At 38.7% G+C, this 27,535-nt stretch overlaps 1 protein-coding gene across 1 annotated transcript; it reads right to left on the bottom strand.

Annotated features, from left to right (window-relative positions):
• Positions 1-483: 483 nt before the first annotated feature.
• plekho2 (pleckstrin homology domain containing, family O member 2) lies at positions 484-27,369 on the bottom strand. Its single transcript, XM_073859005.1, has 6 exons — positions 27,112-27,369; positions 15,423-15,572; positions 10,574-10,696; positions 4,216-4,320; positions 4,020-4,115; positions 484-3,904 (listed from the first exon to the last, which is right to left on the bottom strand). Exons 1-6 carry the CDS (start codon positions 27,118-27,120, stop codon positions 2,396-2,398), a joined length of 1,992 nt encoding a protein of 663 aa, XP_073715106.1. The 5' UTR covers positions 27,121-27,369; the 3' UTR covers positions 484-2,395.
• Positions 27,370-27,535: the final 166 nt, after the last annotated feature.

Raw genomic sequence — 27,535 nt, 5'->3', positions numbered from 1 at the left:
CAGTTAGTAAATACCATTTACAAATACCGTATGACAAACAAATTCATAAGCCTCTTATAAACTTCAATAGTAAACATCAATAATCATATTTTAAACGTACAACAGTTGTTTGTAATTTGATCTTAAGCATTGCTTTAAAAAAAAAGACAGACAGTAAACATAAACGTGTCAGAACATTAATAACTTAAATATTAAGCATTTCACTGGCAGGCATGTTATTTACAAGAATGTTCACTGAGTTATAGTTCTCTATTAAAAAAAAAGGATAACTGAAATTATACTTAAAGATGCAGTGTGTAATTTTTAGAAGGATCTCTTGAAATAAATGCTAAATAATATACAAAACTATATTATTAGTGGTGAATAAAGACTTTTTAAAATGAACCGTTATGTTTTTATAACCTTTGTATGAGACATTTTTATCTACATACACCGAGGGTCCCCTTACATGGAAGTCGCCATTTTGTGCCGCCATGTTTCTACAGAAGCCCTTAACGGACAAACTTTTTTACTAAAAGTTACTAAAAATTATGAAGTGTTTGTCCGGTGGTGGCTATCTTAGCTTCTTTATGTATTTCAAAAGCGAGGGTTGGGCAGTGGACTGAGCCGTTGGTTGCAATTCGCAACCTCACCACTAGATGCCGCTAAAATTTACACACTGCACCTTTAATGGATTAATGGGACGTGAAGACATTTTGACCATATGAGCATAAGGACAGAAAACTAAAATACCTTTTTTTATTAATTAACCGAGTCGTTTATTTTAAACATTATTTACACGATCACAAAATTGTACCATAAAACATGTTGTTGTGGGTTGGGTGAAAATGTCCAATTTTCAGTTCTGTTGTGTCTGTAGTATCTGTGCTTCGTAACCTTCCCTATTCTTGTTGTGGGAAAGACGAAGTTGAAATGAAACTCTCATCCAGAATAACTGTATTACATCTGACTTGTGGGTGTCTATCGCTATACATAATGAAACTGAGTGTCATATGTGCCAGGTAGGAGGCAGCTATTAACTTTATATTATTAATAAACTGCTATGACTATAAAAAACAAAAAAACAAGAAACAGACTATGAACTCGTGTTGTTTTCACTATTATTCAGCTTTTCGCAGTGCTACCATGTGTAAATGCTCTCAAGTTTTGTTGTTTTTATGGGGGGGGGGTGTTTATGAGGAAGTGCAGCACAGTGTTAAAGGTTAAGATACAACTGTACAACATTTTGTATAGCAAAGTAGCAAAAATAGTAAAGCAGAGATGTTTTATCAGATTAGGTCGTCTATACATTGTGGATTGCTATGTTTAATTTAATCGTAATCATAAGCTTATGATTCCCATTATGTTTAAAGGGGCCATATTATGCATATTTGTACAATATGTAATATGAGTCTCAGGTGTGCCTAGAATGTGTCTGTGAAGTTTCCCTACAGATCATTTATTATAGCATGTCCAAAAAGCCCCTATTTGGGTGGGAGCAAAAAAAGCGCTGTTTTCGTGTGTGTACCTTTAAATGCAAATGAGCTGCAGCTCCTCAGAGTGCTTATGGTTAAAAACACATCTGAATAATACAGTCTGAGATAATAGTATGTTTAATGTGCTAACAAACACATTAAACAAGCTTTTGAGTCAAATTAACCAGTCAGTCAGTGGCCGTGGGCGGGGCTTTATCAGTGTGATGTCACATTGACAAGAGAATAAGAATGGCATGTCTAATAAGAATGTTTTGGTTTAAGGGGGTTTAAAAAAAGGAGTGGTTGGATATTTTTCATTGTAGAGTTGTTGTGTTTACACACTGCCAACACACATTTATGTCCAAACACCTTATAAAAGTGGATTTTGCGTAATATGTGCCCTTTAAACCAAATCATTATGAACTCAAAATGGATGAAAATTATGAATTTGGACACCAAATGTCCCTCTTTGTCGCTGTTTTCATACAGAAGTTACAGCGCAATTTTCAACAAACTCTGTACAAGAGCATAACATTATGGGGTAATGTGCAAATGACTTGGGGAATTGACTGTGATGTCTGATCACATTTTGTTTTATGCTACATTCTGAATATAACTCAATTGGTTTGTTCTTCAAATGTGATATAGCAAAGTGCCAAATGCAACTAAATGAATTAAGACATAGAAAGGCTTCAATAAGTAAAACTGGAGTAAAGCATGGTAAAACCACAGTGTGCAAGTACGCTGACTGGCTGGTGGATTTTGCTGGTGTATTTACAAAAGAAATTGTAGCATATACATACTGACCAGCAAGTAGCAAGCCTATCATCATATAGAGGCAATAAGGCTTAACAAACTCTAAGGCAATTCACATACTGATCATTTGCATGCGTTGCGTTTTCGGCACACGAAGTACGCAATTCATCTGCTAATACTTATCATTACAAACTTAACCTGTTGTTTTTGTTAATACTTCTGGCTTCCTTTAAGAACTGCTCAGCTTTCCTGAGCTTTTCCATCGCTGCGTTGAGCAAGATCTCAGGAGTTGCCGCCCCATCCGTTTCGCTACTCTGTCCGGCCGCAATTTCGCTCAGCATCTCTTCTGTCTCTGCCATCTCAAAAGACACTTTACTTTGCAAGTCCTTTACGTCACTTTCGTGCTGTATCTCTTTTTTCTCAGTGTTTTCAGACAGCAGGTCTCCCAAGGATGCGGATCGGGCGTTGGGGGAACACTTGAGGGGTGCAGTTATGTGTAGGGACTTGATGCTCGGTGAGGGATGAGCGTTGAGAGTCGAGCTCTCAGTGGTGGAAGGCGCTCCTAAGGACGGCTTCTCCGACATTTCAGCTTTGCTGTCAGGCGGATCAAGATCATCTTCGCTCGTCTCGCCATCGAGACCCTGGGAACTTCCCTTCAACTTTGCGGTTGAAGCCGTAATCTGTTCACTGATCTCAGACTCTTCTCCTGAGTGTTGACCGCTGTCTAAAGACTTCTCCTCTATGTCTTCACCCGAAATATCACCACCTGGCTCAGGTTTGGGTTCTGGAGTTGTCAGTCCAATGTCAACTTTATCAATAGACTGCTCCGAAACTTTTTCCGAAGACGGAGTGGTAAGAATTGTTGGGTTATCTTGCGGGGAAGCTTCTTCTGTTTTGGCGGCTGTCTTCAAAGGCTTCTTCTTGGGCGGAGCTGGAGGTCCAGGACTCTTTTTAAGAGAATCAGAGGTTGCAAGTGGTGTCACGTTAATCTGATGAGGTTCTATCAAGGTTGTAACTTTTTCAGTGTCATCAGACGCTTTCGATGAGTCTTGCTCTTCTTGTTCAACCGGTGGTTCCTTTGATGGTGTAGTGGGTGAATCCCACATCACCACTTGGGGCTTTATAATCTTATTGGATAGAATGAACGTCTGGTCTTCTTCCTCATTTTTCTTTTGAGCATCTGGAGGTGCATCTACCATATCTTCATCGTCCATCTCCTGAAGATCCTCTTGGGTCTCCTGACTCTGAGTAACCGGTTGGGTGGGCTTCATATGTTTGGACGGTGGAGCTGGAGGCTGGACGTTCTTGGTTTGTTCAGAGTTGCTGTTCTCCCCTTCAACTTTATCATCAGTGGCGCTCTCTTCAGAAGAGATACGGGGCTTGTTTTCTTTTGATGGAGGCATGGGTGGTGTAAGAATCTTCTTTGGGGCCTCACTTTGGGCCCCATCGTCCTTATGGCTATCACTGGGTTTTCTGTCTTTTGATGGCGGCATTGGTGGCTTTATAACTTTCTTCTGAGGTGTGGTATCTTCATTAACACCCTCTTCCTCGGCAATGTCATTCAGCGACACGGACGGCTTCAACGTTTCGGTTTCTTTATCCCCATCTTTATTTAAGCAATGCGTTCCGTTCAGCACGATAACTTCTCCGTCCAGATCAAGTCTTAAAATTCCATCATTTGATACATTTGCAACCTACAGTAATCAAACAGCATGAAATGTAAATTAAGATAGTGTTTAGATGGTCTATCATTCTCCAAAATGTCAGATAAATGCTTTAGACAGCTTTTTACATGGGTAAGTACAATACCTCCTTCATGTGTATTCTTGTTGGTGGTCTTCGTTCACGATTCCCCTTGGGCCGAGAGCGCGTAACATGTTCTAAAGTGCTGGTCTCCACTTTCACCTAAAAAAAAAAACACACACACTATGATTAGTAACATATACGTAACTATAACTATATATCCAATCATGTAACATTTTAAAAGATGAACAATGAAAAATACCTCATCAAAAATTTTATTTTTTGCCTTGTTTATTCCTTCACAGATTGCATTGATCCATTCCTCTTTCTCTTCAGGGGTCTGTGCCTGAAATTTGACATCTTGGACCTAGAAAACATTTAATACAACAGCCTTAATTGCAGTCAAGTAGACTATGCTGTATGTATAGACACATAAAGTATTGAGTTTAACTTTTTATTCGACTACAATGACTACTAGATTCACTGTTTAGAGTTACGCAAAGGCGCGTGTTGAGGACATCTGCTGGTTATACCTGTTGTGTAAATGCAACAAGAACAGCATATACATTCATTGACACGTGAACAATTACAAGCGTTTTCAGTAAAGGAAATATGCAATATTAGTTAATGCCATTGAAAGTAAGTGATTTGCAGGAGTACTGCGTCTCGCGTTATCGTTCGGTGGTTTGGACGCTAATATAGTTATCGTAATATTGTGAATGGCCCTTAAGAAAGTACTAGATTTTTTATGTACACTTAAGTACACTATAAAAATATGAAGTTTGATCTGCTTAAAAAATATTCAATTGGTAGCTTTTTCAACTTTTTCAAAACACGTATTTTTTAGATGTTATCAATTAAAGCAACTTATTAAGTAAGTAACTTACTAAAGTAAGTTAATCCAACTTTCACTTTTTACAGTGTACACAATTTTAAAAACAAAATAAGCTGTAAACTGTAAAGAATTACTACCTTACAATTTTAAGTATAATCAACTTGGATTCAATTCAACTTATTAATATTTATCTTGGCCAGTGAGGAGTTGCTGTAAATATATATATATATATATATATATATATATATATATATATATATATATATATATATATATATATATATATATTCTCAAAAATTCAAGTTTGTACTGTCGGGTTGCTTTTGAAACATTTGATGCAACAGAGATTTTAAATAGAAATTTATTTTTTTTCAAAGATAAACAACAAAAGATGTTTGCAGTTACATATCAACAAGGTCATAGTCATGTTTATTCACTAAAAACAAGTGAAACACAAAAATCTGTTGTGTTAATAGTGAAATTATACTGAAGTCGTTTTACATTTGTACAAAATTACACCTGGTATTGATATACAACCTTTGTGAGTTATTGGCCACAGCTAAAATATATCTCTGTCTAAAACAGCTTTTAAAATAATGTTTTTCTAAAAAAAAAAAGTTAATTTAATCTCTGTTCTCACCTACTACCTTAATTTTAAGTATAATCAACTTGGATTTACAAGTCATTTCAATGTACTATTTTTTTTATCGTGGCTAGTGAGGAGTTGCTGTAACTTAATTACTTGTTAAATATTTTAAATTTGTTTTATAATTTTAAGATAAAAATAGTATGTTGAATATACTTAAAAATTGAGGGCAACCAAAAATTTATTTATGAAATGCAGTGAAGTAAAAAGCAAACTGAATGCTTTGGAATGTAATTTTTAAAAGGAAAGTAGCGATACTTTAAGGTTTACATGGAAACGCAAAAGAAAACGCAAAAGTGGCGTTGCGTTATCACTTTTTATTCCGTGTTTATACGAGCGTTTTGAGGGGGAAATCTGTGTGCATATGGTGATGCAAAAGTGTGCGATATTCGATGTAGTATGCACTCCAGGCAGCTAGGTGGCAATGTGAAGCACGGACACACAACAACATCAAGACTGCACGCCAGTGTACAACCTTCTTCCCAGGTCTCGTCCAAAGCCGTCTGGTTTGCCGCCGACAAATTAGTGCATCAACAATTTGATGGAGGTAATTAATGTGCCTTCGCTGATCAGAAATACTAGCTGTGAATATTTCGTACAACTGCTGGAAAGACTCTTGTATATTTATCAGAGCTGCTATGGCAACTTGAAGGTCCGACGTATGAAAATAATCCGACATGTTCGTTGTTATTTTCCTGAACTGGCGCATGCCTGTGACGTAACCGCGTACGCGACGAGAGCCACCATGAGCAGACTTTTGGGTTTTTACCCTTTAGCGGGGAACGCGACGATAGATCGTTTTTAAGATTTCCACTCTGGAGGGTGGTTTCACTTTTTTGCGTTTTTTAGCCCGAAAAACGTTGTCGCCATGTAAACGAAAGGCACATCCGATCAATTATTTTTATGTTTTCACCCTCGAGCGTTCTCGTGTAAACAGGCCCTAAAAGTCTACTTGAGTAGAGTAAAAAACTTCACTACTGTCTACCTCTGTAAAAATCTGAATTTTATCAAAACATTACACTGTAAAAAGTGAAAGTTGAATCTACTTAAACTGGTAGCGACTAAAAATGTAAGCTTTTTCAATTTAAAGTGAGAAAATGTAAGTTGAATTTTTTTTTTTTTTTTTTTTAGTTAATCTGACTTTTTACAGTGTACTTTCACTTATGCACGAAATATGTAAATTCTTAAATGTCTTTGGTGTAATCAAAATGAAGTGAAGTACAGACTGAATTCTTTCTGTCTGTCTTTGTAGGATGTTTATTTGTACGGCCTATTGTTCAGCTGTGTTGGGTTCATATGAGGTGTAAGTAGCATCCTGTATACTGACCGTATCAGCATGAACCTTTGAAGTGCATGAAAACAGTATGTACTTTTATTAAAGTATCTGCTTGTCCATGCAAAACCTACAGCCATAATTTTACAATATTGGTTCTTTACACTACACTCTTAAAATGAATGTGCGGTCCGTAACTTAACACATTTCTGTTTTATTTTTGTTTTAACACATCTTGTGTTGTCCCTTTAATTTATTTGAACACAAAATCAACACGAAATGACACATAATGTGTTAAATAGTTTAACACAAAATAATGTGTTAAAATTAACACATCCCTTTCTTAGAGTGTTGGTAGTTTAATATTGACCAAATGTTAAAAAAGCACACCCAACATTTTTTCTCTTAATATGACTCAGTTTTCTCCTTTAATGGGATTTTTAAACCATTTTATAGTTCACACAGCAAAAATTCTTAAGTAGGACTGGTTTCAAAAGTAATAGCACATCTCTATTTTCCAGGCTACACAATCTGACATTTCACTAAAGTCGGTTTGGGATTTTTTTTTTAAATATGGGTTATGGGTGTGTTTGCATCAATATTACCATTTCACAACCTTTAGCTGTAAATATTATCTATACACTATCAATGAAAAGGAAACATTAGACCCACTTAAGTGCCTTAAAATGCGCCATAATTTCCACAATAGAGGGTATGCACGTGACGTCACATTCGGCGAGAGGGACTGCGATTACGCCCACTGAGTGGCAAAAGACACAGCGGCAGCATTTGAGTACAGTGTGAATCAGCGAAAACACGGTGAAAACGCGTGGGAAACCGCTAAATGGGAAAAAGCTGTTGTGCGATAGACTGTACTAACAGATTAACAAGATTTCGGAGCTATCGTTTTACAGACTGCCAAAAAACACAGAAAGGGAAAGTAAATTGATCGTTCATGCCAACGTCCCCAGACCACAGGTGGGTTGACAAGTTGCTAGCAGAGGTTTTTATATTGTCAAGTATTTGTATTTTATTTGTGTTTTTCTTTGGAAAACATACATTCCAAAGCATATTATCATAATTTTTATATTACATTACATTATAAATACAAGTTTTGTTTTACATTTAATATTTAAGTACATTAACATACTTTTACTCAAGTAAAAATACCCAATTTTAAAGTAATTAGGTATTAAATAAATTTTAATATGCAATATAAAAGAATACACACCATGATTCTATGCTTTAGAATGTAGTGAAGTAAATTTTTTCTCAAGACAACCATCCTTATAAAGCACAGATGTTTGGAAAAGGTAACTAATGTAACTAAGTATTGTTCACCTCAACTATCAAGTCCAACTAAATTCAATTTAAGCTGATAATAGTCAGTTTTACTGGCATTTTCGCAGCACCCACTATGAAAACCAGCCATTTTGTTGAACGTTTGCCACTCAACAGGGCGAGTTCCGGCGTGGTCACGTGGAAAAGTGACGGCAATGCATACCCTCTATAGGAAACAGGAAGTTCGTGTGGGACGTAGTACTGAGTGGTGGCTCCTCCTTCTTTTAAATTAGCCAATAGGATGGAATTACCTCAAAACCTGGAATCTGCCAAAAACCACAGAATGATGTCATAAATATTAAATTCTGTAAGCTTTAAATGCTTATATCTTTTGAATGCAACATTTGCCAAAGTTTTGGAGCACGCCATTTTATTGCTATCCTTAAAGCTAACATATTCATACTAAAAGCCAAAAAACATTCATTTTGATTTCAATGGGACTTTAAAGGCACAATGAGTTTAAAACAGGAGGTAAACATCTGGCCGGTCTTTAGCCTTTAAAATCTTTTCAAGAACTACAGTATGCACAGTATGTTGAGTAATAAAACAAAACGCACTAGGACTGTTTGACTCATACAGCTGGCTGGTCACACTGCTCAAGAGAGGAAAAACTGACATGATGGTCTGGCTGCTCTTTACACACACACACACACACATTTTCTCTTCTGGAGAAGTCTCTTGACATCTGCTGAGCTCTTTGCAGTGCGCCAGCGATTCGCTCTCGTCATCTGTTAGTAATAATGCATACTTCACCCGTTAGGTATCTTCCGCATTTCTTCTTCAGACCCTCCTTACATCCAAAACTCCCTGAATTCAGACTATAATACAGTGCAGACAGTGAATATAGATTTATAAAGAATCACAATATTTACAGATGTGATCTCTTTAAGACGATATGACACATACTATATGTGAGGCCAAAAATTACGACATATCAACTGTGGACTTCCTTCTGTGTGAATTTGACATTAACCCTCTATAACAACTGTAATGTGCACAGTAACAGTATGACAACTGTGTCAAAGTGAAATTGATAAATAAAGAGATTCAGTAAAATCATTATACTTACAATTGAGTCAACTATATTGCTATTTTTATGTGTGCCGGCGTGTGAACCGGCCTGTTTAAACTTGGTTATCTATTTATAAGATTAGGATCGTCTTGATTTCAATCTTTGACATGATCACACGCAGGGTCACATGTATTAGTATAGATGTAAAGATGTATCCGCTATAATACAATTATTTATTGCAGGGTTCCCACATCTAAGTTAACTTCAAATTCAAGAATCTTTCAAAGACTTTCCAGGTCCAAAACCTCAAATTCAAGGACTAAATGTGGGGACACATTTCAAGTGAGAGCAAGGTTACATCGTGTTACCTTTTAAGATTCATTGTTACAGTTCCCTTTTGAGGGAACTCGCGCTACGTCACTGCAGTGACGCTTTGGGGACGCTTGCAGGGGTAAGTGCGTCTGAATGTGTATATTAAATTCAACCAATGGTGAGGCTTAACAACAAAGACAAGGTGACGCGGGAGCCAGGAAGTATATCGCTATCTGAAATATAGCCAAAGACGGCGTTACAAGGATGCAGGAAGTATGACAAGAGAGACGCAGCGTCTCGTTCCCTTCTCAGGGAACAACAGCTACATACGTAACCCGAGACGTTTCTCAAACACAACTATGCAAAAAAGCATTTTGGTATGAATCAACATTCGCATACAGAGGTTATAAGAGTTTAAAGCGAATAGTTTAGCACGTGTGCTTAAAAAGTCTAGAATTTTTATAATATTATCCTACACTACACAAACTATGGATTTTTTTCCAGAAAACTTCTTGCATAAAATAGATTCAAGCCTTTCAATGACCTGTATCTATGTATGTATATTTTCAAAAACTTCCCAGGGCCTTGAATTTTTTCCCCCGGATTCACAAACTTTCAAGGATTTCAAGTAGCACCCCTGTTATTGGCCATCAGATAGCTGAAAGTATCTACATTTCCGTGCATAAGATTCGTGAAATTCACTTTTCACAAAAAAAAAAAAACTGCAGGCCTGTGGCTCTTTTGATATACCGCAACTATCTGCATAGTCATACAGGAAATCTTGCACTGCTGCTGACATTACCAAAGGTTGCCCTGATATTCTCCACTGTTATCTAAAACAAGAATGTTATCTCTTGTATCCTGGATTTTACGACACACAATAACACAACAGCACAAAAACTAGTACAATTCAGCCCATGCAACATAAAACTTCTGCTATCGTTCAAAGTCAAACTTTGGATCCAGTGCCATTGGAGGACCGTCATGTGTCCGTTCAGATACGTCTCTGATTCATTACATCCAGCAGCACAATGATCTAGTGTGCCTGTAGTGCGTGACATATTGAACCACTGACGTCACAGCTGCAGGCATCTGTGCTTGGCATTGTCACACCAATGACAGTCACTCTTTATATCACATACAAAAGAAACAGCAGTCTCATATGGCTGATGTAGTGTTGGGCTGCTACGGTCATTATTACCTTGTTGCCACTCTTGGGGTTTCGTATTAGTACCAGCCTTTGTTTCTTCTTGAACGTGCTTTTCAGCTCGTGACACTTTTCGTAGTTCTCTAGGTCCAACTTTTCCAAACATGTTGTTAATTCCTGTACAAGGGTAAAAGATGGACACATTTATTACTCGGTTCACTTCATGCTCATTTAAGTATCAACTGTTTCTCTTAAAGATGATGTGAACAGCATAAATCAGCTGGATGAGATTTATATTGAGGTATTTCACTTTTGATTGCATACTTTCGTATTTCGTATAAATCAATATTAAATATAGCTGCTAGCAGCGATGACAAGCACCATAGTAGTGTCCAGAAATGTATGCACGTTGGGCACGTGCTTAATATCAGTGGATTATTTTAATATCGTTATTGGCAACTTTGGTCACTATATAAAATAAAACTAGGTATGCAAGGTAAAACAAACCCCACCACTTTAATCAAAAGGGGGCGCTACAGAACCCCCTGCCACGCATGTGTACAGTTTTGCCGTACACCTACCAGTCGTCAACTCTGACGTCTTTGCCAAATTTCATTTGGCTTTAAACTATTTTTATCAACCATGTCTCTATATTATTTTATTAGAAGTTTGAGGTGATTTAGGTAAGTATCTAGCCTGACGTTGTCATACTCAATTCTGGTCAGAATTTGAGTCTGATACCGCTCCATTGAGCTAAAATTATGAGGCGTGTCTCAACCGAAAAATGCCTCTGCACTCAATTGGATAGACATACGACCAATCAGAGCAACGGAGTGTGTGACTTATGTTAAAATGGCGTCTTTAGCAGCCTGACCGAACTGCTAGTAATTTCGCTACAATGATACTAACATCATTGTAATTATACTACGTCTGAGTTAGCGAAGGTACATCAACACCTACTATGTTTACAACATTTCATTTATATCACAACATTAAGTATTTACTAAGTCATACAGTAAGACTATCTCTTACCATTTGTACGTTACGTGAACTTCATCCACGACGACAGCTACCCATTACGTTGGCTTGAAAAATATCGGAGCCTAGCATGTCCCTCCACTTATTCAGCAGTCACGATTCCAGGCTTCTGAAAAGAAGCTGGCAACGACCGCTAATTATATCCATCTCGTCGTGCACGCCGAGTTGCATCGCCGTGATACCCATTTCAGTTGCTTCTTTAACTTTGTCCTCCATAGGAAGGACGGCGAAAACATAAACAAATGCCTTGATCGCGTTTCTCTGTTCCTCTTTTTAAATCAATGCTCTGTCGATATCTTTTAGAACAGACTCAATGTCAGAATCCACAAATCTGAATTCACCAGCGACAGCCATTTCATTGTAAACAGATTGAACACACGCGCTCTTTGGTGACGTGGTTGATACGTTACTGTTGATCATCTGTCCATCATCGTATAAAGCCCGCCCTCACAATTTGATTCGTCGGCCGGTTTTGGTATTCGCATAGTAGCTCCTCAACGGTGAATCCCCTGACCGATCTTCCCCGATTTTCAAATAGTGGTGGGCGGGGCTAAGATCGGCTGGCACCCAGGCTAGTAAGTATCAGGACCAGACGCAAAGTCACTTATAACACAGCTGTTCACCTCATAAGTAAGGTAAGGAAGATTAAATATTGATTTAAATTGATTTTATTTGTTAATTTTTAGCAAATGCTGACCTTCCGGGAGGAAAACAAAGTTACTTTCGGTTTTAAGACGTTCAAATGTCACAAACACACTATTTGTTTTAATCGTTTGTAAATATAATGCCATATATGTTATTAAAGTGCACCTACTTCATTGCTAAAAAAACAACGTTATTTTGCGTATTTGATATAATACAATGTGTTCGCGTGGTTCAAAAACACATCATTTTTCACATAACGTACATTTTTGTAGCTCGAGATTTCACTCTCTTCCTGAAAAACCTATTGTTTTGTACTGGGATGTTTGCCATTTAGCCATCTAAACACATAATTTGACAAATTTCCACAGGACAAAGAACCTCAGAAATCATGGATTGTTAAAATAAGAAGGGACATATGACCAAATTTGAAATGGGTATAGCGCATTGTGTACATAATATCTGTTTTGGATATTAGCATGTTGGCTAATCGCTAATTTCTCATGTTGTAAGCATGTTTACTTTTTTAAAAGACACCAATATAGTGCAACAATAAAAAAATGTATGACAACAACTAAGTATATATCTCCAGTTTGTATAACACATGAGCGTATATCCCATGTATTTTCTCTGTTATGTTTTTTTTTCAAAACATGAACATTAACTTAGTGTGATTGACTTGATAACAAGCTATTTACGTGATAGTTCATTGTGTTCATATTGTAAGATGTAATACCCCATATGAACCCCAAAGTTGTGTAACTTACAAATGTTTAGTTAGAAATGAATCCTGCTTCTGTTGATTCCGGTCAATGTGCTTAAAAAAACGTACTGGAGGAAAGTTTTTAACGTATTTATGCCTTGCATTTTTGTAATCCGTACAAATTTAAGTTATGTACTTAGTTATAGGACTATATTATGACGCTTTTCCATTGCATAGTACCCCACGGTTTGGTTTAGTTTGGGTCGGGTCAGCCCACTTTTGGGAGCTTTTCCATTGGGTGCAGTACGTAGTACCCGATACTTTTTTTTTGTTACACCTCGGTTGGGGTTCCAAGCGACCCGAGCTGATACCAAACGTGACGCGAAAACACTGTAGATCACTGATTGGTCTGAGAGAATCGTCACGTCATCGCTATAATGTAAAACACTAGCTTTACCTCAATGCTAGCTTGCGCTGCCTCGAGCAAACATGTTGTCATCTGCTCTGCTATAAGTTCACAAACTCCCATTTAGCGATGAAAAACATCCACAGGTTGAGAATCAGGAATACCATAACAGTTTTTTCCAGACTTGCAGTTTGTGGCGGAACATTTGCGACGAGCACGTCAGTATTATATGCTTTAATGCAACCTAAATGAGGCTCCGCGGAGCGCCGTCGGCTGACGCCGCGGGTATTTGTACAGAACCTGTCATGTGAGACAGGGGTATAGTGATAAACGCGATGTGCAAACATCTGTTTGTGGTGGTCAATTTTAATTTTGAGGCGGACTGATAAATAAATAAATAAATAAATGAATGGGAATGTACAACGACGCTCTCACTTGTATGATGTCACAGCAGGCAGGGCAAATATAACGACACGCCTATAATCCCTCCCACTGCGAAATGATACTAAACTCGATGGAAAAGCTAACCACGCCAAAGTAAGGTGAGCTGACACGACCCGGACTGGACTAAACCGTGGGGTACTATGCAATGGAAAAGCGCCATTAGTGTTGCTTACAATGCTCAAAACATAAGAATGAGTGATTAGCCAACAGGCTAATAGCTAGGGCTGTCACAATGATTAAATAATCGTCTCATCGCAATTGTTTGATCTCATCACAATGATTTCCGATCACCGCAATGATTGCACATCTCTCTAAAAACACAAGGGGGAGCTGCAGCGCCTGTATAAACGAGACCATATCAGATTACTTTTTAATATTTGTTATAATATTTACTGCCAGATAAACTTTGCAAAAGATTTAATTTAAATAATCACAACAATGTGTGAAAATTATTTCATGAACAAACAAAAAAATGTATGAGAATTAAATGCCAAAGCAGAAAAAAAAAACAGACAATTAATCGCCATAATCGTCAAAGCCCTAAAACAGTCACAATTTATTAGGCAATAAACCGTCGGCCAAATGTCATAATCGTGACAGCTCTACGCCAGAGCTTGCACCTACACCAAAAGTGCAACCTTGTTCTAAAGAGGAACAGGAAGTGATTCGTTGCTGTTTTCGGGATTTTGATTGGCTTAGGTGGGCTTGAGCTTCTCGTTACACCACCAGCTAGAGGTTTGGGGCATGCTCTTGACGTCAATGAACACTTCTGAAAACTGACATGCACGAAGTTATTTTTGAAATCGAAGAGGTTGAAATGTCTGTTTATGAAAATAGCCGCCCCAAGTAAACGTAGTCTCGTACAGGTTTGGAACAACATAAGGGTGAGTATATCGATTTTTGGGTGAACTATTGCTTTAAAGCATCTAGGTCTTTAACAGGGGGCCCCTTGGGGATCCCTGGTGGTATTACCAGGGGTCCTCCAAATATTGCTTGAATTAAATTTTTTTTTTAGAAAAACAGAATGAATGAATAGGCTAATAAAACAAGTTAGATGAGACTTTGTTGTCCCCAGAGTACGTATGTGAAGTTATACCCCAAAGATAATTTATTATAGCATGTAAAAGGTGTGAGTAAAATGTGCCATTTTTGGGTGTGTCTTTTGCTTGTTATAGCATGCTAAAATTGCCACTTGAAAGTGACAAGATCATCAAGTATGCAACACATATTTCTGCCATTATTTACTCGCCGAGCTGTATTTGAGCACCATTGACTTCCATAGTAAAAAGTCAATAGTGCACCAAAATTGTTGGGTTACAAACATTGCTCAAAATATCTTTAGTTTGTGTTCAGCAGAACAAACTAATGTATACAAGTTTGAGTAAATAATAACAAAATTTAATTTGGGGTGAACTATCCCTTTAAGATTTATCATAGCTAGATGTTTGGTGCAAATCAATGTTGGCGTCAACAAGAAATCTTTAAACATATGAATGTTCCTGAATGTATTGCGTAAGATTCTTTAGTGCATTTTATTCATTCAGGGCTTTTTTGTCAATCTTTCATGTATGGAACACCCATCCTGATCTATAAACGTCACATTACAAAATTAAAATGGGTTACAAGACATTGATTTTAAACATTCTAGTTACAGTTACGCTTCGTTTTACCTCATTCTCATAGATGTCAATCACAGTTCGGTCCAGTTGAACGTACCGATCCTTGTAGCTGCTCAAGATCTTCCCCGAACTTTTCTTCAACCAACCAGCCTTCCCAGTGCATTTCACCTCCTTAGGCTTGGCGGTCTCCTCTTTCACACCCTGTTTTGCAAAGGAAGACCAAAATCAGCATTTTTGTCAACCAAAATTTCAGTTTGACTTGGCACGAGCTCCAGAGAGCATTCCACAGATGGGAGGGCGAAGCACGCGGCAGACAAGATTATCATTTTTGGCCTGCATCAAATGACCTTCAACACCTTTTCCCCCCTCTTTCCACATCTGCTAATGTATTTTTCTAACCTTCTCATTCGTATCTCAATTCTTCATTCGACACCTAATTTATCATATTACTTTGATTGCTTTCTCAGTACAAAAGTCATATGCGAGCAATCCGAGCATACAAGGATTAGCAATATGGGTTACAATAGACTCAAACGGAGGTGTATTTGGAATTCCCAGACTTCCATAGACAGGAGTCTTTGTAAGGAAATTCCTCAGGATGTCTCTTTAAAGGGTCATCAGGCGGTTTTCCCACTTTCATTGAGCTTTTGATAGAGAAGGTGCAGCTGTCTTGAAAAGAAAACATTTTAGAATAATACAATCTGCACCATGCCTGAGTTCTGGTTCTGGGACTTTCCCACACGGCCCTGTCCTGGAAAGCAATATGGCGACAGGTCACTGCGTCCCCTAGCAGTGTCTGTGTTTGGACGGGGAGGGGGCGTTGGGGACGGGAGGGGGTGTTTTGGCACATGAGGGCGGCTCTTTGTTTTCCTCGTTCTGTTTTGGGTAAATTGGAGCACAACATGCTGGCTGAAGAGAGACTTTGGGTGGAATGGAAAAATCTATATTGCGAAAAACAGATTGGAGTCAATTTGGATCTGCGCTAAAGAGAAGAGAGAGAGAGAGAGAGCAGAAACAGATAGAAGAGTTTGTAAAATGTAAAATGAAGAAGGAAATAAACATAAACTCTAACTATGGCTAACAGGATGTTCGTCTTAAGAAAAGCAAACTTTGTAGTGCTAGACCTCAAGCGATGATAACCTAACCGAGTCTCAAAACAGGTTTATTTGTGGTGTTGGTTAAAGCAAGCATCACTAAGATTAGTGCTCATACTTGCAGTACGATCTAGAAGAAATAAAACAGTAGTATATTACTGAGTCGTATCTGAGGCCAGAATATCTAAAGTTTTTAAGTTGGGCTCATTTTCACTTGGGCATAAAGCAAGAACCAGAACACAGGGCCTAAAACCCTCATTGAACACCTTAGCAACCGCATATCAACGCCTGGCAACCACCCAAAAACACCCGAGCACCATTTAGCACCACAAACACCACGTACAATATCTTCAGAAGATGTAAGTGTGGACTTGAGAGCAGTGAGGAGCATTTCCTACAAAGTGAACGTGAGGAACAGTCCCTAAATAGTGAACATGAGGAGCAGACCTCACATAGTCAACATGAGGAGCAATCTCTACATAGCAAACATGAGGAATAGTCCATACATACTGAACATGAGGAGCAGCCCCTACATAGTCAACATGAGGAGCAGTCAACATGAGGAACAGTCCATACATATTGAACATGAGGAGCAGCCCCTACATAGTCAACATGAGGAGCAGTCCCTACATAGTCAACATGAGGAACAGTCCATACATAGTAAACATGAGGAGCAGACCTTACATAGTCAACATGAAGAGCAGTCCCTATATAGTCAACATGAGGAACAGTACCTACATAGTTAACGTGAGGAGCAGCAGTCGTTACATAGTCAACATGTGGAACGGTCCCTACCTAGTGAACTTGAGGAGCAGTCGGTTCATAGAACATAATGACCATGAGGAGCAGTTCATACATGGTGAACACCTTAGCAACCGCCTATCACACCCTGGCAACCACCCAAAAACACATAATTTAGCACCACAAACACCACGCACAATATCTTCTGAAGATGTAAAAGTGTGGACTAGAGAGCAGTGAGGAGCATTCCCTACATAGTGAACATGAGGAACAGACCTTATATAGTCAACATGAGGAGCAATCCCTACATAGCAAACATGAGGAATAGTCCATACATACTGAACATGAGGAGCAGCCCCTACATAGTCAACATGAGGAGCAGTCCCTACATAGTCAACATGAGGAACAGTCCCTACATAGTAAACATGAGGAACAGTCCCTACATAGTAAACATGAGGAGCAGACCTTACATAGTCAACATGAAGAGCAGTTCCTATATAGTCAACATGAGGAACACTCCCTACATAGTGAACATGAGGAGCAGACCTTACATAGTCAACATGAGGAACAGTCCCTACATAGTTAACGTGAGGAGCAGCAGTCGTTACATAGTCAACATGAGGAACGGTCCCTACCTAATGAACTTGAGGAGCAGTCGGTTCATAGAACATAATGACCATGAGGAGCAGTTCATACATGGTGAACACCTTAGCAACCGCCTATCACACCCTGGCAACCACCCAAAAACACATAATTTAGCACCACAAACACCACGCACAATATCTTCTGAAGATGTAAAAGTGTGGACTTGAGAGCAGTGAGGAGCATTCCCTACATAGTGAACATGAGGAACAGTCCCTATATAGTCAACAACACGAGGAAGCAGTCCCTACATAGTGAACATGAGAAACAGTACCCACATAGTTAATGAGGAACAGTCCCTACATAGTCAACATGAGGAGGACCAGTCCCTGCAAAGTGAACGTGAGGAGCAATCCCTACATAGTGAGCATGAAGAGCAGTACATACATAGTGAACATGATGGGCAGTGACCCCCAAGTCCCAACATAGTGAACGTGAGAAGAAGCAGTCCCTACATAGTCAACACGAGGAGGAGCAGTCCCTACATAGTGAACATGCTTGCATAGCCAACATAAGGAACAGTCCATACATAGTTAACATGAGGAGCAGACCTACCATAGTCAACATGAGGAGCAGTCCCTATATAGTCTACAACACGAGGAAGCAGTCCCTACACATTGAACATGTGGAACAGTCCCTACATAGTGAACATGAGAAACAGTACCCACATAGTTAACTAGGAGCAGTCCCTACATAGTCAACATGAGGAGGACCAGTCCCTGCAAAGTGAACGTGAGGAGCAATACCTACATAGTGAGCATGAAGAGCAGTCCCTACATAATCAACATGAGGAGCAGACCTTTCATTGTCAACATGAGGAGCAGTACATACATAGTGAACATGAGGAGCAGTGACTCCCGAGCCCCTACATAGTGAACATGAGAAGAAGCAGTCCCTACATAGTCAACACGAGGAGTAGCAGTCCCTACACAGTGAACATGAGGAGCAGTCCCTACATAGTGAACATGAGGAGCAGTCCCTACATAGTGAACATGAGGAGCAGTTCCTACATAGTGAACATGAGGAGCAGTCCCTACATAGCGAATTTGAGGAGCAGTCCCTACATAATTACATGAGGAGCAGTCCCTACATAGTGAACATGAGGAGCAGTTCCTACATAGTGAACATGAGGAGCAGTCCCTACATAGTGAATTTGAGGAGCAGTCCCTACATAGTGAACATGAGGAGCAGTCCCTACATAGTGAATTTGAGGAGAAGTCCCTACATTGTGAACGTGAGGCCTGGAGCAGTCCCTACATAGTGAATTCGAGGAGCAGTCCCTACATAGAGAACATGAAGAGCAGTTCCTACATAGTAAACATGAAGAGCAGTCCCTACATAGTGAACACAAGGAGCAGTCCCTACATAGTGAACATGAGGAGCAGTCCCTACATAGTGAACATGAGGAGGAGCAGTCCCTACATAGTGAACATGATTGCATAGTCAACATAAGGAAAAGTCCATACATAGTTAACATGAGGAGGAGCAGTCCCAAGTGAACATGAGGAGCAGTCCCTACATAGTGAACAAGAGGATCAGTCCCTACATAGTGAACATGAGGAGCAGTTCCTACATAGTGAACATGAAGAGCAGTCCCTACATAGTGAACATGAGGAGCAGTCCCTATAATCTGACAACAAAACTAATGATATTTAGTCTTTAAAAGACTACTACTCTTTAGATGAGTTGCTATTTTATACACACACACACACACACACACACACACACACACACACACACACACACACACACACACACATATATAAAACACACATGCAACCTGTACGTCTAATATGACTAAACTTCGGATGTCAGAGATGTAAAGTTTAGCTACGCCTTCACATTTTCACTATCAACATGATCACAGTATAGAGGAAATAACACATGAAGACCAAATCAAGTGTTTTAAGATACTGAAACCTTTGCCGCCAAAAATACTTATTTAGATGAAATGATAGTACACCTGAACATAAAAAATTATTTCACATAAGATTGAAACTGAAGGACTGACAGCCAAAGTCAATTTGATTGTATAGAAAAGAGGCATGTATCAGTATTCTCTTTAAAATCTCTAAATATGTTTTCTACAAAAGAAAAATAAAGTCACCCACGTGTGTAACGCATGCCGGTGAGTGAATAATGATTTTTATGCAAATAAATGTTTGAGCTGGAAGAACCGGATAATGTACTGTACTGTTGTGCATTGTTAGGTGAGACGCGCATGTGTTTATATACATGCATGCACACAGCTTCGTATGAGCTAAAAATAAAGAGCTGCACACCCTGACCTACTACACATCTAATAACCACACATCTACATGTGAATCATCTGTGCACTTTTTCTCAAGATTTTATCATTAGAGTCAAATACCAAAGCAACTCAAATGGTTCAAAGACTCTTATCGCTATCAGATGAAATGGTCAAAAATGCTTCCACATATCTATCAATTTTATTAGCAGTATGTACCTTTTTAAGTACTAATATTCACTCTTTGATACCAATATGTACATCTGAGGTGCTAATACGAACTCTTTAAATGTTACGTGCGACCAGGTAATAACAAAACGTATGATGTCACAACTGATTACTCGGAATGAAGTATTCCAAATCGCAATAAAGCAATAAAATTGTTCCTACAGTTAAATGTGCTGACATGCACAATACTGCACTTCTTGTGTGGTAGTACTTTTTGTGATAAGACTACACAATACGTAAGGAATAAAAGACGACGGACGATGAATTATTCGAAATATAATGCACACCCAAGGTGTCAAGCCATTATTCGTCGCTTATACCACGGTTACCACAAACACTGCACTGGGGCCTATTTTTAAGACATTAGACAGGTTAGGTGTGCTATTTACAGAAAAATAATCAACACTCATAAAACATTTCTCAGCCAATCAGAATAAAGAATTCAACAGGCCCGTGGTATAAAATGAAATAATCCACATGCATGTCATGTAATGAATTCAGTTATTTCAGAAGTCACCCGATGTTTTGTTCAAAGTGGAACCTGTTCTCATAGCAAGTGTGTTTACCAGTTGTACTAGTTGGTAGAGAAGACAAAATAGAAAAACCTGAGAAGTATAAAGAGGAACCAATGATTGAGATTGAACAGGAATCAAGAACTCTTGTCTGTATCCCTTACCGCCAGTTTAACCAAAGGCTTTAGAAAGAGCAGTCGAGTCAATGTGAATTCTCAAAGGCAAAAATGAAACCATATTTTAAACATAAATGGTAAAGTTTTATGCGATTTTGATGTTGCATTCACGACAACAGCGTTTTGAGGTCCTGAAAACGCAAAGTTTTCAAAACGGATGTTTTTGCTAACGACGCCTTGACTAATCTGCGAAAACGGTGGAGTCATGCTCGTGTGTTAAGTCAGTCTATAGGCATGTGTGACCATGGCGGCCTACAGGACAGTGTTTGTGCTCCTCAAGACCTAGGGGGCGATCCCTTGCTCCGAGCACCCACGGAAAAATGCAAGATATGCTCAATTAATTTTATTAAGAAATACGGGAGCCTCTCTGATTGTTGGATCTCTCAAGTTGTAATATCTACAATGATTTATGGATAAGCTGAAGAAGGGGTGCTTCACATTTTGTGTCTAAAACAATGCAGAACACATGAACAACGGCTTACCTTCTTCTTTCCAAAGTGCTTGGGCGCTCCCGTAGCGTCTGCTGTTGTTAAGCAACCTAAGCGTTGCGTGACGTACTAAGCATTAGGGGTGGCACGGTTCATGAAAAAAATCAGAACCGTTCGGTTCGCTTGTCTCAGTTCGGAGCGTGTGTGCGTCGCACGGTTCAACGGTTCATGGCATGCACAATGTATGTAGCCTCGTGCCCTGTATGTGACCTCAAATAGCATGTTTCCCTTTCGCTATATATATATATATACATAAAAATTTAGAAAATATACAATATAGAATTTATATATAATTTATTTATTTATTTTCTCTTTATATAAAAGATTAAGTATAAACTTATGTATATTGTATATAATTAGTGCTGTTAATGCAAAACTTAACGTATTAGATAGGAAATACACAGCAACACAATGTTTTGTAAGTTTGTGTGATTACTTTGTTTTATAGACGTCTGTAACAGACCTAAATCATCTCTGCTGCATAGTTGCATTTTTTCTAGTTACCGAATCTGTTACTGTAGTTAATGTCGTGATTACTTTCATTTCTGGCGCTATATTATATTATTATGTCTCTAATAAGATCAGTCACAAACATGATTCCTGCACGATCTAATGTGTTGCATGTTATTTACTTACTGTCATTCATTATTTGTCTCCCTCTTCGTGTTTTGTCCACTTTCCCGGTTGCTAAAAAACTCTTAAACCTCTTAACTCTTTCACCGCCATTGACGAGATATCTCGTCAATTAAGAGAAAACGCTTCCCCGCCAATGACGAGATTTTCCGACTTTCCGCAATACTGCTATTATCCACAAGGTGGCACCCTTCCGCAACTTTATAAAACCGGAAGTATTGCCCTATGGCAAGCGGCTGCATGTCCGTGTCTGTTTTAAAGATCGCTCTGAATGGGATCTCTATGAAAAGTCCGTCACAAAAATGGAATTATCTCTGCTTTTTGCTCAAAATGTGGTGTTTTTGCAGAAACCTACCCATATTCAAAAGCTGATTACAAAAGAACCACTTAAGGTAGGATGAAACGTTTTTTTTTTTTGTTTGAAAGCAGATGGTCTGTTCTTTCATTTGGTATATTGTATGTTTATTTATTTAAAGAAGAACATTTTCTGGAAGGCATTAAACTTTGGTGAAAATCATGAAAAACGCTGGCGCTGGCAACTTTTTTAAAAAACGCTGGCGGTGAAAGAGTTAAAAGTCCTCGTCCGTGCTCCTAACAATTTTTTACCTTAAGACCTCTTTTAAGGTTTAAGATGCTTTCTGAATTACTTTTTTCTTTACTAGGATTTTTTCTTTAATTTTAAGAGTAAACGCCCACATTTTCTTAGAATTGCATCTCTATGAGCTACTTTTTGCATTAAGATTCTTTATGAATACAGGCCCTGGAGTGTTAAAAAAATTAAAAGAAAAAATAACAACAAGAACTGCACAGAACCGAGAACCGTGTCCATAAAACCGTGATACGAACCGAACCGAGGGTTTTGTGAACCGTGCCACCCCTACTAAGCATCCAGCGGCGGAGAAAGAAATCGGTGCCTATGGCTCAAGATACGGAGTTTAATAACGCTTCACCGACAAAGTTTACAAAATTTTGCCGCTTTATAGTCCAAGGGCACCTCATTATCCATTTTAATCAAATTACTTGATGCTTTCACATTTTGATTGATTGTATTCATCGCTCTGTATGTGCGCAGGCAGGGTGTGCCTCATATGCTCTTTGATCACCCCCTGGTGGCTGGCTGCAATACAAGTCATAAACCCCGCCCCCTCCATCCAAATGAATGGGACTCTGCTCTAAATAAAAAAAATGATTTACACTTCCAATAAAAATTTCCGAAAGATGGTTTTGGTCCTTTAGGGTAGTTATCACGCTGATATCTATTCAATTGTTCATTTTTGTGATAAGTTTCATTTTAGCTAGTAATTTGATGCTATAGAAATGGGGCGTGTTCTTATGATTGGCGTGGTTGAACTTGGGCGCACGAGCATTTGGGCGGAAGTTTGATACCGCGGCTCTGCCTCCTGCTCCACGGATGATTCCTTCTGCGCATGCCTTGGCTCCAAACTGACGTTTTTACATAACATGGCAGACATTTTTAACTTAAATTCAATACAATGGAAGGAGGCGACATCGCGTCATCCATCTTTTTTTACAGTCTATGGCTCAGGAATGTAGTGTTTCTTTACAAAGTAACATCGCCATCTACTGGCCTGGTACATGTAATACAGCAGAAATAGGGTTTGTGTGAACGTTAAAACTTTTTGACAGCATTGTAAACATCATTTGTATCAAGAATTGTCAGCATTCTTGACAGAGTGTACGTAATTTTTTTTATAAATGCAAAGGAAAAACTAAATGGACATTTCTTTCGAAGAAACAAATGTGCAAAGTGGATCAAAGTTAATGCTGATCAGAAAATAACACACAACTATCTATAGTAAATGACAACTTGCTAAAACTGGTTCTAACTGAACACTGGTATATAAACCGCAGATGCAACTCTACAAATACCAAACTTTACCGTGACCTCGGCAGCTGGTCTTTGTCGTGATGTCATATCAAACTGGGTATGTTTCTTCCACGCTGTCATTATGTTTGGATAAATATGCTGGCGAATTGGCTGTGATGTACACAAATGTGATTCATGCTGTCGTGAAGACACAGATGAATTCCTGACACAAATTCCTATTTTAAGTGAAGGCCGTTTTAAACTACTGTATCATATGTTAGCGACATTTCCCAAGAATCTAGTTGAGCTTTTGTCAAGGCAACGCAAACAGAATGGCACTTCGTCTTTATCTTATCAAAGCTAAATAAAGATTTCAGCTCTGTCTAAGCAAGCACACCACATATTAACTCTGTTGGTTTTAGCTCTGTCATGTATTGCTTGCGGCTCACGCTACTTCCTTATTTCACTATTTCCTGATAAGACTTTTTTATATAGTAATAGGATGTGTTAGAATAATCTATATTTGCTTCTTTTATAGGTTTAAAGCATTTTCTTTAAACAATGCTCTTAATCTAATAATATTTCTAACTATCTATTCTAGACATTAACTGAGTAGGCCTATTGTCCATCTGTCCATCTGTTGATCTCTCTATACTGTATCTCTATACAACTATATTTACTGCATACTGCCTGTCTGTATCTACTTATCTCTATCTAGGGGTAGGCAATAAACCTATCTATCTATCTACAGGTATCCCTCCATCCATCCATCTGTCTATCTACAGTGAGGAAAATAAGTATTTGAACACCCTGCTATTTTGCAAGTTCTCCCACTTAGAAATCATGGAGGGGTCTGAAATTGTCATCGTAGGTACATGTCCACTGTGAAACACATAATCTATAAAAAATCATACATTGTGATTTCTGAATTTTTTAAACTATTTATTTGTATGATACAGCTGCAAAAAAGTATTTAAATACCTGAGAAAAATCAATGTTAATATTTGGTACACTAGCCTTTGTTTGCAATTACAGAGGTCAAACATTTCCTGTAGTTTTTTTCAGGTTTGCACACACAGATCTTTTCTAGATCAGTCAGGTTTCTGGCCTGTCGCTAGAAAACACGGAGTTTGAGCTCCCTCCACAGATTCTCTATTGGGTTTAGTTCTGGAGCCAGAACCTTGATATGCTTCTTACAGAGCCACTGCTTGGTTATCCTGGCTGTGTGCTTCGGGTCATTGTCATGTTGGAAGACCCAGCCTCGACCCATCTTCAATACTCTAACTAAGGGAAGGAGGTTGTTCCCCAAAATCTCGCAATACATGGACTCGGTCATCCTTACTTTAATACAGCCAGTCGCCCTGTCCCATATGCAGAAAACGACCCCCAAAGCATGATGCTACCACCCCCATGGTTCACAGTAGGGATGGTGTTCTTGGGATGGTACTCATCATTCTTCTTTCTCCAAACACGTTTAGTAGAATTTTCTATTTTGGTCTCATCTGACCACATGACTTTCTCCCAGGACTCCTCTGGATCATACAAATGGTCATTGGCAAACTTAAGATGGGCCTGTACATGTGCTGGTTTAAGCAGGGGAACCTTCTGTGCCATCCATGATTTCAAACCATGACGTCTTAGTGTATTACCAAAAGTAACCTTGGAAACGGTCTCCCAGCTCTTTTCAGGTCATTGACCAGCACCTCCCGTGTAGTTCTGGGCTGATTTCTCACCTTTCTTGAGACCCCACAAGGTGAGATCTTGTCATGTTTAGCTCTTCCATTTTCTAATGATTGCTCCAACAGTGGACCTTTTTTCACCAAGCTGCTTGGCAATTTCCCCGTAGCCCTTTCCAGCCTTGTGGAGTTGTACAATTTTGTCTCTAGTGTCTTTGGACAGCTCTTTGGTCTTGGCCATGTTAGTAGTTGGATTGATTGTATGGGGTGGACAGGTGTCTTTATGCAGCCAACGACCTCAAACAGGTGCATCTAATTTAGGATAATAAATGGAGTGGAGGTGGACATATTAAAGGCAGACAGGTGTTCAAATACTTATTTGCAGCTGTATCATACAAATAAATAGTTAAAAAATCATACATTGTGATTTCTGGATTTTTTTTAGATTATGTCTCTCACAGTGGACATGCACCTACAATGACAAATTCAGAGCCCTCAATGATTTCTAAGAACTTGCAAAATAGCAGGTGTTCAAAAACTTTCCTCAATGTATATCTACTGCATCTCTATCTATCTATCTATCTATCTATCTATCTATCTATCTATCTATCTATCTATCTATCTATCTATCTATCTATCTATCTATATTTAATGTTTGTTTGTCTATCTATCTATCCTATCTATCCATCTATCTTTAATGTTTGTTTGTCTATCTATCTATGCATCCATCCATCCATCCATCCATCCATCCATCTATCTATCTTTACTGTCTGTCTGTATCTACTGCATCTCTCTCTATATGTCTGTCTGACTGGTCTGTCTGTCTATCTATCTATCTATCTATCTATCTATCTATCTATCTATCTATCTATCTATCTATCTCAACTATATTCTACAGTATCTCTCTATCCATCCATCCATCCATCCATCTTTATTCTCTCTCTCTCTCTCTCTCTCTCTCTCTCTCTCTCTCTCTCTCTCTCTCTCTCTCCCTCAACAGAAAGGCACAGGTCTTGACAGAGAGGGGCGTTTGATGCTGAAGTAAACAGGTCCGTGTTATTCACTTCCTGGTATCAAACTAAAACTACATCCCCTCAACCATGTGCTGATATAAAGAAGTTCGGTTATTGATAGTTAATAACAGTCGCATTAACTTCACACTGAGTTCACTTCAGTAGCTACACAACGACAATCATAAGTGATGCTCAAAACCAAAGCCGACACCCAATTTCCTATGCAGAAGAAACAGTAACGCTGTGAATCAAGTTATAATACGTAAAGCAAATCCAAGCAATGCCAACGATTAAAATGACTGAAATTATAACGTTGCAAAAGCTGCAACTGCGCATGACCCAAATGATACGCGTAACTTTGGTTAGTTTTAAACAACGTTCCATATTACATGCATGCTTAAAATCTATCGCATTTTAAATATGAAGTGTGCACAAACAAGAAACACAGATTAAATACTCACATCTTCCATGATACTGGATCTGTAATTTGTATATAACAGAAATCCCGTTATGCGCAACAGAAAGGACTCGACGCTGGACTTTATCTCGCTTTTAAAGTGATGATTTCTCCTCTTCTCAACTTTCTCAGATCCAACATGACGATGAAAAACAGGGAACTGTGTCAAAGGCTGAAATTTCTTTTCCTCTTTCCACTTCAGCACTGTTACGAGTTTGATGGGTGAAAAAAACTTGGTTTCCGGTAAGTCCCCTAAAAAGCTTCTTCACTGCCGAGCGAAGCAGGGTCGTGTCTCAAACCCAGGTGTGCTCACTACTTAGTCAACACTCATGAGGTATCAAAACACGACAACATATAACAGACCGCGCACATTTAAGCTTTCACATCGCATGGAAAGCAGAAAATATTGAGCTCTGGGCGGCCAATAA

This window comes from Misgurnus anguillicaudatus, chromosome 21 (genome assembly GCF_027580225.2).
Source record: "Misgurnus anguillicaudatus chromosome 21, ASM2758022v2, whole genome shotgun sequence".
NCBI classification, from domain to species: Eukaryota; Metazoa; Chordata; class Actinopteri; order Cypriniformes; family Cobitidae; genus Misgurnus; species Misgurnus anguillicaudatus.
Note: the sequence above shows the minus strand (reverse complement) of the source record. Positions and strands in the feature narration are given on the sequence as shown.